The 15,500-nt window shown below is 38.6% G+C and overlaps 1 protein-coding gene across 2 annotated transcripts in view; it reads right to left on the bottom strand.

Annotated features, from left to right (window-relative positions):
• LOC149801203 (uncharacterized) overlaps positions 1–15,500 on the bottom strand; it is a 76,659-nt gene that overhangs the window by 44,955 nt on the left and 16,204 nt on the right. For both annotated transcript variants that reach the window (XM_089955244.1, XM_089955245.1), the window contains exon 2: positions 2,437–2,553. In XM_089955244.1, coding sequence (XP_089811370.1) covers positions 2,437–2,553 — 117 coding nt within the window. The remainder of the gene's footprint in view (positions 1–2,436; positions 2,554–15,500) is intronic.

The following is a 15,500-nucleotide window of genomic DNA, read 5'->3' on the forward strand; positions in this document are numbered from 1 at the left end:
AGTATTCCAATCATCAGATTAACTGAAGGATACGACGAACAGATGAGATTTTCAGGGTGACCATACTGACAAATATTTTGCCCAGTTTGTGCCAGAATCAGCTATGTTATGAATTTTCTTTGCATTTTTTTCTGCTTTTGGTTAATGAAAATATATATATTGTGAAGCAAGATACAATAATTTCCCCTACAATGATGATAAAATAACTGTATGTACTCATGCACAAGATATATAAGACTGCAAACTGCAAAGACCCAAATTTGCCATCACACCAAAACTTAAAACTGCAGACAAAATCTAAAATTGCTGCAATGGCCTAAATATCCAGAAAGTCATTTATTTAATACATATTTAACATGCAGATCAAATTTCATTCGTGTACCTAACATGATTTTTCTAAATTGTGCTAACAAAGTTTTGTTAAAGAAAAACATCCAAATAAGCCCACACCAAAAGAAAATGGCTGTAATGGCCAGAAATGTACCACAGTTGTTTTGCCTTCTTATGCAAATAAGATATGTATAAAAATCTATTGATAATGGTTTCCACCCTGCCTCTAACAGTTTCAAATAGTCTGAAATATGACAAAATGATACAGACTAGCTTGTTCAAGCGACATCACTGCACTGCCAAATGTACAACGTGAATAATCTTGTAAACAGTTGAGACTGATTGGCTGCATTCATATTATCTTGAAAATGATTGGCTGCATTCATATTATCTTGAAAATGATTGGCTACATTCACATTATGTTGATAAATGATTGGCTGTATTCACATTATCTTGATAAGTGATGCAACATTTAAAAAAATAAAGAAACATGGATAGTAAAGAGCCAGATAAGGGTGTGTGTGATCTGGATTTTTAAATTTTAATGTAGCTTTATCTGCAGTGTGGCAGTTTATAGTGATGTATAGCACTGTGGCATCATGCTGCAAATGTGAAGCATCATGTCCCACCCAGTAACATCATGTCCCTCCCAGTAGCATCATGCCCCACCCAGTAACATCATGCCGCACCCAGTAGCATCATGCCCCACCAAGCAACATCATGCCCCACCCAGCAGCACCATGTCCCACCCAGTAGCATCATGCCCCACCCAGTAGCATCATGTCCCACCCAGTAACATCATGTCCCACCCAATCACATTATCCTGGACATCTAACCACTTAGGCCAATGGAGCAGTTGGCAGGCAAGGGGAAAATGGCCATGTGGGAAAAAAAGTGCTTATCATATAAGCACTGAACTGAAAGCTGTGTTCATACATTCATCCCAAGGTTCTCCATAGGATTTTTAATATTGCAGAACAGGACTCCTTTCTAGAAAAAATAATGCAGCCCCAGTCCTAAAAAATACAAGTCACAATAATACCTTTGTATCCCTTTGCAATAATTCAGAACACATGCTTGTATTGTTGGGTTACCAATATATGTTATAAGAATGCTCAATGCAATTTAAAATGTTTAGTCTTATAGAATAAAAAATTACAGCAACTGAGAATACTTAGTGTTGAGATTGTTTGTGAACTAAAAATGCTCAATTGCTTTTTCTTTGCTATTCTTTATTTTTGTGTGGCGGTAAATTTTTCTGCTGGTATGTACCATGGTAATTTTTTTTACTGTACCAGTACTTTCATATTTTTCACTTGTACAGAACGTATGAAACTTCCAAAGTAATCTGAATTTAGGGATATTAACAGCATGTTTTCATTTTTCATGATATAATTCAATTTTTGTTTTTAAAAAAAGTTCTATTTGTCAGAAATTAATTTAGAATCATAATAATTAAAGTAATATATTATGCTTTAAATTTATTCATTATCCTTTAAATTTAAGATTTCAATTTTTTTTAAAAAAATTTATTGTTAATGCATTATGTAAATGTATTCCTTTGTAAGACTGATAATCTGCCGAGGACTCATAGGACAACAGTTTAAATTTTATGTAACTTCTAAAGACAACTAAATATTTGCACTATTCGTTGAGCAAGCATGTTTTAAGTTTATCGGCGCTCTCTGACAGGTGTCCCTGCTTATTATTGTAGGCTTTAGTGTAAATAGCTCCTAATATTATCAACAAGCACTCCAATATCACTATAATGTCCTCACTGGGTGTCAGCTATAGTGTAAGTTTAATAACCCCACTTTACAACAGGTCTAGTTCAGGCTGTTATGTGTGTTTGACTGTGATGCATATGAATTAAGTCTGGATCTCAAGATTGCTACACCCTACCCATCAACATTTGGATAAGAAAGGGATAGCATGGCAGGTCCAGACTATTGCATAAGGCTCTAACTATGATGTTAAGAACTTGGGTTGCATCTTAACGGATGAATTTACTTTTAAAATTCAAACAACTCCTGGTAAACATCCTTATCAGAATACTCCGGTGATACACAGAGAATAGATAAAACTAGAGATGATATGATTGTGTACCTCCGAGGGTGTCTGGGGGTTGTCAGCATCAATGACCTCATTATAAGCCATGTTGCGCTTTGCCTCAGACAGGATCTTGTCTTCCTCTTCGTCATCATCTAATGAGTCCCCTGTGCTCTAAAAATATATGCCAAGTAAAAATTTGTGAATTTTTACTCATCACGTTTCTTGTATAATTAAAGAAATATTTTTTTGTTCTTCTAATTTTTAATATATGTTTATAATTACTGATATCTGATTGGAAATTTATTACTGTCCTGCCTTTATGGGGCAGCAGAGACTAAAGCTGTTTTCTCAATCTCATATATCGGAGATAGAGCCAATTCCTTGTATGAAAAGGTCAAATCTCAACACCTTTGCCACAAATTATCCACACACAACACACCTCACTTCCTGGGTTCTGCTATTACTGCATGCATATACCTGAGTTTAAAAAAAATATATTTTTCAAAAAAGTCAATGTAATTATAAATTTTGTTAAATAATTGTACCACTCAGCCCCTACTTGGGGACCCAAGGATGGTTACTATACAGGCAACTTGTCAATCAAATTGGGTGAAATTACACTCAGCAGTTGTGGAGGATTGTGTTAAGGATGGAAAGATAGAACAACGGATGGATGGAAGGTATCAAAATATCTGGGATGCTACAGTGTGATGTTAACACACCCATTATTTTCGTATCGAGATCACTTTTTATTCCAAATGCCCATCTTATCCTACTTTTTGCAATGGTTCATGTCTGTTTGTAGTTCATACTGGTCTGCCTTAGAGCTGGAACCAAAAAGTCTAAAATCCAAACACAAAATCAGATTCCGACCATGGGTGAATTTTGGGTGGAAAAAAATTGGGTCCAAAAAATGAGGTTTTCCCTCTGTATTTTGTAGTGCAACTAGAACTTCCAGATTATGTTATCATTGCAGAGCTATATCTGTCTACCTTTCTATAATACCACCCACTTTTGAGTATCTTACATGACCTTTACGCTACAGAGCTCAGCAGTAGGCTACTACAGTGTGACCCCACTATAACACGGTAGTTGGGAGCAGCCATATAACCCGACTGCGTTATAGACCGAACAGTGTTATAAGCAACCAGGTCACTTAGCTGATGTAAATGATGCATGTACCACAAAAAAAAATTGCGGGGTGTGTGTGTGTGTAAGTAATAAATGCAGGCGGTAAAATATGTGCTTCATCGGCACAGTTACCACCTTAAACTGATGCATATTAAAGCAGTGATGTAATACACATTTTCGCGTACATGTAATGGTTGTTGAAACCAGTTGGAATGATCTTTCACATGTTGGAAATTTGAAAATAAATGTAATTTATACAGAATAACAAACAACTTCAGTAGAAAAAGCATGTTATTAACAATTATTATCAATGTGATTGTAAAAGGAGGATTCAGTCATTAAACAGCACAGTTCCCTACCTCCCCCATGGTTTTCTCTATGTATACGCGGATTTTTTTCAAGTTTTGGAGGTCCCTCAATAACTCGTGCCCTCGTTTAGAGTGCGGTCTCTGTCTGTGGACCCCGTTGTGTGCGAGTTATCAAGGAAGAGGTCTATACAGGACTGAGGTAACAGATCAAAAGAAAACCCATAAAACCATGCTTTCACTATCTGTCACAAAGTCTGAACATTTTATCTAATCAAAGCAATGCACAGTCTGCATAACAACAACGAAATATTTAATTAATTTATTCCAAAAAGATATTCCTAATTAGGCAAGATGTACGATATGAAACCATTTTCTTCTGTAACATCAGAACTATGACAATAACTGTTATCTAATCAGAATCTGTGATGGCAACCTTTAGAAGTTAGACATCAATAATCCTTAACAAATTTGTCATTTGCAAAGTTAGGTCAAAATAAAAATATGTATGGTTCTGGAAACTGTGTGGAGAAAAGGTAGGACGGTGTGAACAAATGTTTTTTTTATTATTACCTTTTTTATCCAGTTAATGTCAGTTGGTATCACATGTTCCCATGTAAAGTTACTCTTTTGGATGTGTAAAATTGGGTACAGTCAGAACATGTCTTTTAGTTTTCTGTACACATCTTAATAGTTATAGAGTTGGGACCATTAAAATAATGTGTGATGGGTGACTGGAACAACTCATTTTAAAAGATATCTGTACATATGTAAACAATGTTTAATCATAGTCAAATAAATCTGAAGGGCACCTGATTTTATGTGAAAAGAAAAAGCATGCATGTATAATAAATAACTTTGATCATATATTAAAACCACCATATCTTCAAACCAGAAATGTCCGAGTTTATTGCTACATTATTTTTACTGTATATTTAGTAATAATATAGTTATTTCAAAATCTGTCCTCAATAATAATAATAATAATAATAATAATAATAACAATAATAATAATGACTTTATTTAAAAATTGTAAACCCAGACCCTTTAGATCATTAATGGCATATGCTAACCACTGCACAGTGTACTCGCATACTGTATGAACCAACTAAAAGTAAATATACATTCAATATACAATTAGAATCAAACTGATTAGCAGTGTACTTAAATCAGAATCATATTCACATCAATCATCTACATCAATACCCATGTCTTTCCATTGAAGATCAATTTTTGTCAGTCTTGATTTAAACAAGGCTGGTGATGCCTATAGCAAACTTAGTACTCTGAGGGTTAATTTATAATGGTAATTTATAATGGTAATTTATGCTGGAATGATACATGAAACAATGAAATTTATAATTATGACATATGCATAGCAATGAAAATTCCATAGAAATGAATCATTCACTAACATGTTAACTTTTCAAAATAATTTGATGATGCTTCCAATAGCTTTCAACACAAGCTACCTTTGTCATGTTTTATGTCCTGTCTGGAATAAGCTGTGTGAATTTTTTTTTGTTGTTGGCCCAGCCTGGGGATGATAAGATGCCTGCATGTAACTTACATCCTATTTCTGTTTCCAATGATATAAAATGCTGGCTATTTATGTCACATGTAAATAAGCGCTGATAACACAAATTCTGGATGTTGTTTATCTGCAGAATGCAAATCAGTGTTAAGGAATGTTGATAATCAGAGTCATGGAATCATCGCATGAGACCATACTTTTCCTGTATTTAACAATTTCTTTATAAGTATCCTAATTAATGTTGATGGTCCAGAGTGTGGTTAGAAGCCCACAAGCAGCAGAGGGGCTGTACAGACCGAAACTTTTTGCACAATAAACCCCTCCAGGAAACTATTCCTCGATAGAGGGCTTATTTCGACGAAATAAACCCTTCTATTCAGAATACAGGACAAAAAAAAATGTCCCCCGAAAACTCGAAGAGTTTCCAGGGACAAACTCGTTGAGTTTGCACTGACAACTTGGGTTACTTCAATAAATCTGAAACAGTTTCCGTGGCGGGGTCGTTATTGAAAAATCCATGGGTCGGGTCCATCCCCTCTGCTGCTCTGGGAAATGAGTTTCCAAGGAAAAACATTTTTATGTTAGCGGAATTAAATCATTGACAAATAAATAATGGCAAATATTGGAGAAGCACATACGACTAGATTAGCTCGAGAACGTCTCGAAGCAATTCAGAAATTTCTTCCTGTCCGTGATAGTGTCAGACAAAAATTACAACTAAGACAGCAAGCACGGGAAGGCTTTGCAGAGACTACGGAGGAATTATTTAAACCCGTGACCAAAGCTACTGAAAAATCCGCAGCTGTTACCAAAGAGGCTTTAATAGAGCAAAGGAAAATTTTACAGGATATTTCAGCTGGACTTAAACCCCCGCCTCCACCCGATGAAGTTGTTGTGTCAGTACCTGCTGGTAAGCGAGTAACAGGGAGAATTACTGACCCCGCCAAAAGATTTACGCCGGATTATATTGAACTTCTTAAAAATGTACCAGAAGAGAAATTACCTGAGACAATACTGTTAGGATTGATTAGAAGAGATGTGTCTTTAAACCCAGAACACGGTTCTATGACAGATGATAATTTTATCAAATATTCGTATCGTATACGTGAAAATAAAAAACAAATCAGCAGGGACGATACAAAATACGATAGACTTGTAGATGCTATACGTAAACTTGAAATTCCACCATCGCAACCTCAAGAAGAAAAATCACCGTTGCAACACACAGAACGACAACAATATCCTTCACGGCGAAGAGCAATAGATCCTGACCTAACTCCGTTAAGTGAATACGAGGCTGCATCTGAAGGAAGTCCGCGGGGCCAAAAATTCAAACAAACTAGGTCGCCGATAATTAGCTTAACAACATCTTCTGAAAGTTTGCCTCAAGACATTTTATCCCCAAGAATTGTACCATCAACAGGGGAGGGTTTAGGATCCGGTTTTATTGCCTGCCCTAATAATATCATCGATGATGTATCACGGTTGGAAGTTCTCATCGGAGGAAGACGTGCCGGAAACAATTCTCCGGAAATTATAAATGAAGCCGCAGATATCTGTCAGAGACTATTTCAGCGTGGCATCATGGATATCAGCATCTACCGGGGGCTCATTGATGAACTCGCAGACGGTTACCACAGCGACTAATAATTAAATTTGCTAGCAAATTCAGTTAGATAAACAATAATTAAATAAAATGATACTACACGATTCTTTTCGCAGACCAAGAAGTGTCAGAGTAGTAAACTCACGATTACCAGTATATGAGGTTGTTTACGGAGATGGAGTCGGTGATGTTGTTAGGGATTTAGTCACAAGAATCGCTCCGAAAGCTGGACCGTTAGCAAAACAATTCGCGATGAAAGCCGCTGATGTTGTCAAGGATAAAGCCATTGGCACTGTTGGTAGTCTTGCCGGGAAAGCATTTCAATCAATCAAGGATCGACTAGCACAGCTGATACGAAAAAAAAACCCAGTCGAGAGGTTGGTGCCAGTAAAACTACCATCCACTGAAGCTATGCCGGCAAATGTTAGTAGCGTAGTAAATAAGGCCGTAAATCAGAAATTAGCTGAGATCGCAACAGCAGGAATTACCTCCAAAGCGTTGCAAGATAGTGTAACTGCTAATTTGATAGCTGGTAGTGGTTTCCGGTGACGATAACATTTTAATTAGATCATCACAAATAATAATAATGTTTGCACGAAAATCCAATGACGCGTTTGATATGTCCAAACCAGTACTTAAAGATGATTCTGTACGTGATTTTCAATATTATTCTTATGAAGCACGTGATCCTAACCAACGCGGAAGAATTGAACTACAGGTCCAGGATACAAGTAGATACTTCTTGCCCGCTGAGGCCTTCATCGAAGTTGAAGGTAGGCTTTTAAAGAATGATAACACTAACTACGGAATCGGCGACCGAGTTGGATTTGTTAACAACGGCATCATGGTGTTATTTAAATCCGCTATTTACATGATAGATGGAAAAGAAATTGAAACAATTCATGATAACGTCGACGTTGCCACAACAATTCTCGGGTTGGCGAGATACTCGGATGATTACACCAGATCAGCCGGACCATCAATGATGTTTGCAAAGGATATAACCGACAGCCCCGAGAACAGGAATGTAACAATGAATAATGCCGGTGACGCAGTTGCATCGATGAACGAAAATTTTAATTTGGGTTTTGCAACACGTAGATCGATGTTAAGTGGAGATGAAGAGTTCTCAGGTGTGATTCCATTGTCTCACATCTTTGGATTCTGCAGAGATGTCCACAAGGTCATATTCGGTGCCAAACACACAGTTGTACTTGTGCGAAAACCTGATGATAATGACGCTATCTGGCGAGATGCTGCTGTTGCCCCTGGTCAGGTAATACTAACTAAACTGTGGTTGTGGATGCCAGTGTTGTCTCCGTCAATCACCGAAGAACAACGACTGTTGTCTTTCATGGACACGGGCGGTAAATCACTGCTATCCTGGAAAACAACAACCACAGACGTTATTCAGGGTGATAATGGTGGGTTGTTTACATGGCATATATCATCGCAACAAGGAGTATCAGCACCACGACATATTTTCATTGCATTTCAATACCGTGCTAGAACAGATAGCCAGGAAAGAAATCCAATGGTATTTGATACACTTGGAGTTTCTGAAGTTTCGTTGAGAATAAATGGGCATCAGGAGCCATCTGAGGATATATTAATAGATTTCGAACATCATCGTGTCGCACGCGCGTATCATCGTCTGATGTCATTTATGGGGCGCGACCTTAATGTAGACACTGGCCTGCAAATATCACAGCGAGACTTTATGAGTTTATATCCGATTTATTACTTTTCGCTGGAACATCTTGATCTGGTTAAACAATCTGTTGTCGACCTACATTTCCGAGCTCGTGTAGGTGTTCCTGCTGGTGGTTACAGAGCGATTGCTGTCATACTCTCCGATAAAGCAATGCTGCTTGAAGGTGTTGGCGGACGAATGAGGGTCATCGACGCTCCAATCGAGAATATGTAACGCAATTAAAATCAAACTTAGGATATAATGTCATACAGTCATGTTAATGTCACCTTGACTTCCGGTCAAACGAAGAAATTGCAATCAAAGAACGCAAGCACGTGCGGGACATCAATAACACTAAAACGAGATCAGATTACTGGTGGTCCAAACAAATTGTCGTTGACTAATACTCAGCTTAAACATTTTAATAAGGCACTAACAGCAAAAACCGGTGTCCGACTTGATTTCTCTGCTGCAGCTATCAAGGACATGACTAAAACCGGTGGAATATTTCCTCTTCTCGCAGCAATACCGGCGTTGATTGCCGCGGCAGCACCAGCCGTAGCAAAAGCCGCAGCACTCGGTGCAGTTGGAACTGCAGCTGGAATGGCACTAAAAAAGGCAACGGGAAAAGGATACAAGAAAAAAAAGGGACACGGTCTAAGACTACCAGGAACTCCACCATCATGGTATCCAAAAAAATTCTAACGCCGTTGAGCAATTTTGATTTACTCGATGCTGTTAAAAAATTGCGTGTAAAACATTTCAGAGGCGTATTTATGCGAGATCAATTACCGCAACGACCGAATAATCCAGAAACTGGCATTATCAATCTCGACAACAAAGATGGTCCGGGAACTCACTGGGTTGCTTACGCGATCGATCCACGTGGAATTATCTATTTTGATTCGTACGGTTTAGCACCGCCAGTTGAGTTTCTCAAGTATGTCAGCAGATTTTCTAATGTTCCAGTGTGGCAGTCGACGTTACCAACACAAACATTAATTGATCCGCCCATTTGTGGGAGGGAGGTTTTAAATGTTCTTGATGCAATCTCAAGAAATCCAGCAACTCCTCCTCATAAAGTAGTGTATGAATATACCGCATCGAGAAATGCTAGCATTTGAAAAACAGCAATAAGAATAATGGTGGATATTTACGGAAGACCTTTCACACGAGGAGGTAAACCAAGCACAGATGCTGATCTCTCAAAATATGCGACCAAAGATGAAGTCGATAATCTTTTGAATATAGCTGGAGTTGACCCAGATGAAGTTGCTATTTTCCAAGACAGGCAAGGAAAACTAAGAACAAGCAACATTAAGTGGAATGATATAATTCGCAGAGTTCTTGGAGCTACCAAGGATAACTTCGTTGCATTTAGTGATGGCGGCCGGATCAAGGACTCGAATATATCAATCGCAAGCATCAAAGACAGTATTGATAAAGGTGTTGATAAATGTGTGAAAAAAGCCGGTGACACGATGACAGGCGAACTCAGCATGAGCGGCAACAAAATAACCGCGTTAGCGAATCCCGAATCCGACCAGGATGCGTCAAACAAACAATACGTGGACATCATCAACGGTAAACTAAATACGCTGCGTGCAGAGCATGATGTTCACGTGGGCGCGTTTACAAGATTTCGAAGAAACTTCGTAAAAACTGATGAGGTCGTGGATAAGTTCTTTGGGACTCCTCCAGTCGTCGATGTAAAACTCGCTGATGTAAAGACCGACATTAACACGATCAAACAAACACAGCAGGATATCGTATCGGGTATTCCTGATATCGTTAACAAAACCAGTTTGATTAAAGTTCCCACTGGAGTTACTCCGGGGCATATCACCAACATCGTATTCACGGTATCATCGGGATTCGCAACATGGTCACGACAAAATAACACTATCAAATATACAGCAACAGCCACCGGTGTTTACAGGTTGTCTGTGTTTTCAGCCGCTAAATTTGGAATCTTCACAACATATCCTTGGAGACATTCCACCGATAAGTATTCCGGGGTTTGCACTGTAATACTAAACAGCGGAACCGAGGAAACATTTATGCTTGAAGCCGAGGACGATAGTTTAACAGCAACATCTTACTGGTTTTGTTTGGAATTCGTCGCTGCAACGCCTCAATTGGTTACCGCGTAATTGAATAATGTCAACGACGCCAGATGCTCAACAATATCGATACAATCAAGTCCGTGAGTGGCAATCTGAGTTAAAAACTGTCATCGAAGTAACTAGTCAAAAAGTAAAAAAATACAAGCGCCGCATAACAGTGCTGGATATTATGGTTTATTCAGTATCTGCCGTTGTTGCATCTGCCGGAGCAATACTATCAGCGGTCACTCCGGTAACTGCAGCAGTCGCTGCCACGATCTGTGTTTCCGCGGCCACAACAACAGCTGGAGTTTTCGGCATCATAGCAAAAAAAATATCATCATGTGCTAACACAAAATTACACGATTACACGACAAAATTAAATACAGCCACGACCGCATATCAGAAATTATCATCGCTGATATCATCATCGTTAGACGTGCAAAGTAGCGACGCTACGATATCAGATTCTGAATTCAAACTAATGTCAGATGCGTACAATGACTATTTGAAAACTAAACAAATAAATAATGTCAATAGAACTGCTTCAACAAATAGTCACAAACACAACACCGGTAAGGACCACAATGATCTCAGTGTCCTCGACGACACCAGAATTCGGTATTAATTTTCGAACTCCAATTCCAGTGAGTGAAATCGCGTTAGCAAAGCTCAGTGTGTATCACAGCTGGCCCAATGTTAGGTCGGCATCATTTGGTGGTCTGCAGCCAAATAATTCATTCGTGTTCGGGAAAAGCAAAGCCGACTCCGGCGAACAGGGTGAACTTGACTGGAATACAATTACACTTCCCACTGGGAGTTATCAGATCGAAGAAATCAATAATGAGATACAACGCCAAATAAAACGAATCACCGGCAAGGAAGCCAAAATATCTATAACAGCTCATGAACCAACGCTGTCTGCGGTCATTGAAATCTCAACGCCAGGATACGCCGTGGATATTTATAACAGCTCAATCCGAACATTATTAGGATGGCCAAAGGCCCCCGAGGTTAAACCTCGTCCACCAAAACCTGAAAAATCGGATTTTATGACCTATAAAGAAGCACTACACGACCTCGAGTACAATTATTATTTACTCCTTGCAGATCAATTACTAGCAAGAAAAAGTACTTTAATGCCCGATACTTGGAGTATAGAAGCTCCACGTGTTAAGGGGGGGCAGGAGCTCCGTGTTTACCGTCTAGATGATATAGAATCTGAATTATTTATTCCGATCAATCTAGTACATAAACAACAGCTACAACTCCTGCGAGTATATTTCCAAGATTATATTTCTGATTTAACAAGTCCGCGTGATAATATTATCACAACCATAGAAAAACTAAACAAACTCGCATCGGCCATGGAAACTATAAATCTAAGAATAATTCAGGCTTTACTGGATCTTAAAGACTATATCGATGATAATTATAGACAGATAGCCAGAGCAGATTTTGCAATTAAATATGGTATTCAAGTGAATGATATTTCAGATTTTAAATTTCCTGGATATAACGTGCCCGAGCTGAGAAAATCAGTCTCTGATCTCATCGATCAATCTTTCGAAGATATTCTTGCCGCGTACGAACGAATAAAACCACAACCTGTTATTCTCAAGCACGACAACAGTACAGCATCCGATGGCAGACACATCTCACCCGGGATCGTAAATATCACAGATGTTATTGCGGTCAATCTTGTATGTGACGTCATCGATGGCAGTTACAGCGCATCAGATACTACGACGGCACAACAGGGGTTTATCCTGTATACGTTCACACCAAGAGACCCCCCTGGTTTTCTGATTGTGCAAGAACCAATCAATCCGGTCTATCTACGGTGTCATAACCCGTGGTTGTCAACGATAAATTTCAAACTCACCGACCAGAGGGGGAATTTGTTGGACCTGCGTGACGAGACTGTTAGTATAAACTTACTGGTGAAGTCCTAAGTCAAGGGATCCATAATATTTATAATAGTTTTTTTTTCTGCACTGATCCATTTTCGTCATTTTATCGTGCAAATACCCTATCAAAACCAGCATAAGTTATCGTTGAAAGTGCTAGCACGCATTTAAAAAAAAACGGTTGTGTATAATGTATCAACCCGAGTACATTCATGCACGAGTTCATATTCATGATAAGCAAATTCTTTACGAGGCAATAAAAACCGCATTTCAAATACAGACATTCCCAGAACAGTATTTCCCCGTTAAAATAGTTATTGACGTGTATGGTGACGAAGACTTCTTGTTAACTCCGTCACAATTAACAGAGCTACAGCAAAATCATATGATCATAGTTTGGTGTCAACGAGAACAGATTATGAACTATTCTCATTCCTGTATTGATGTTGAAACGCTTAAGCAAATCCTGAAAATCTGAAAGCGCCCTTCACTTGAGAAACTCTTTGAGTTTCCAAGGGCAAAAAAAATAATACACTTTTTTTTTTACCCGTGGAAATGTGCTTTACACTCCAAGCGGGGGGGGGGGGCGCTAGCGTTCTCAGGTTCTACTTTCACTTTGTGCTGTGAGTCACACGCTATGCGGTTTATACTTCCTTGTCGGCCTCGTAGTCAGAAACACTAGTATTTTTGTCAGAAATGCAAGGCATTTCCGTGTCTAGATTCTTTATATAACCTTTTAACCGTCTCACCCTGGTGCTAATTAATTTTCGAGTCTCATACTCTTGTGACAATCCAAGACGAATCTTCTCAACTGCACGGCACAGTGGAATAAATTCAGATACCTGATTTTCAGTTATCCCGGCAAGTGATCTGTAAACACGATCTTGCAAACCCTTAATGAACCTATAACGAGCAGGGAGATTGTTCTTCCCCAAGCGTGATAGCTCATTCAAGGATTCAAAATCTGACATAATTGTTTCAGTGTCTAGTAAAATATTAAAACCTCGCTGTTGTAATTCTTTAATTTCAACAAGTATGGTATTTATATTTTCGTGATTCATATTATTATATATTTTTATATTTTTAATAGAAACACTTTGCATGAGAAACGCTAGCTTTCCAAAACAAAACGAGACAGTCGGAAACATTTATCCCCTGCAAGGGCCTAGATCGTCAAATAACGTTCTAGAACCCCACGAGGACTGCTTCCGACATGACAATACAACATGTAACACGAAACACTTTATCCCCTGCAAGAGCCTCTAGATCGTCAAATAACGTTCTATAGGCTCAAGAGGACGTGTTTAGTGAATTGACAAGGACAAACATATAACACGTAACTTATCCTAAGGACGGACCCCTCTGACTGCCAAGTGACTCAGAGGCACATTTATTTACAAGACGAGACAGCCCTGGCTTCTAGGATCGAGTTCTCTAGCAGGCCCGGCAAACATTTATTTGACAACACAAACAACCTTTACCTCTGATTCGAGTATCACAGCAAGCAAAGGTACAATGAACATGTAATCTTATCCTAAGAGACGGTACAGAACAGACAACCTTTACCTCTGATTCGAGTATCACAGCAAGCAAAGGTACAATGAACATGTAATCTTATCCTAAGAGACGGTACAGAACAGACAACCTTTAACCTCTGATTCGAGTATGACAGCAAGTAAAGGCACAATGAACATGTAATCTTATCCTAACTTATCCTAAGACCTTATCCTATGACGACACAAACATACACAGGTGGGTCATTTTCTACGGTCAGCAGCAGAGCAAAACCATCCATTGAATCGACCATTGGATGGTGCACAAAAGACACCCGCCATTGGCGGATTAAATTTATGGTTTTGCTTGCGCGTGCTGACTTTCGATCGACCCAAAGGTCTTAGGGAGCGATTTCGTATATAACCCAACTGTTACTTGCGAGTTGGAAATTCGCTCTAGCAGTGGGCGGGACTTGTTTAAAATATTTTAATTGTATGTTTTCTTAAGCGCGGTCATATAACAAGCACAGAAGAGCAAAACAGTCGGATATATTCAGTAAAACGAGGATATTGTTTGTAAAAAAATATATATTCTACGGTAAATAAATGATTACATGTTATGAACTCGATAAAATATTTTATCAAGGTGGCTTTCTTAGGGGGAGCAAATCCTCTGACCAGCAACGACAACTCTGCAAAGCGTTACACACTCTCGGAGGAGTTATCGTCGTTTGTGTCAACGATAAGAGTTATATAACAGAATGAAATCTTCTGTTTGAGCTTCTTTGAAAATGCTGTTTTGTAGATCCCATCTGCGACATGCTGTACAGAAGGTGGACAAATACCGAAATACCTACCGGCTGCGCTCATTGATTGAAATATTATTTCTTCACGAGTCTCAACATTCACAGATTTCACTGCTCTTCTTATAGCTGTTTTACATTTAACTCTTCCTCGTATGGTATTCTTGCTCTGAGTGATCGCTTGAAGGTTTTCAATACTGTTATCAAGTCTGTTCCCGTTAATATGATCAATGACAAGGCCTTTAGGGATCTCTCCGTTAAAAACCTCATAGACGAAACGATGACATAAATACCTCCCTTTCCTAACAGTAAATCTTAAATAACCAGCATTATCAACTGTACCAACTTGTTTCCTCAGCCTGTAGTTTCTCACTATGCCATCTCGGTTTGCCTCATAATTTGGAATAGTTGGATGTCGGACGAATTCTTGATTCATTATACTATAAGCAAATCATTGTCTAATTCATAATTTGTCTGAAAACTTATTTATGTAATCACGCTCGCATTTGAGAGCGTTATCACAGTCTGGATTTTTTTT

The sequence above is a fragment of the Sinohyriopsis cumingii genome, chromosome 4 (assembly GCF_028554795.1).
Source record: "Sinohyriopsis cumingii isolate HCF-2022 chromosome 4, ASM2855479v2, whole genome shotgun sequence".
In the NCBI taxonomy this organism is placed as follows: domain Eukaryota; kingdom Metazoa; phylum Mollusca; class Bivalvia; order Unionida; family Unionidae; genus Sinohyriopsis; species Sinohyriopsis cumingii.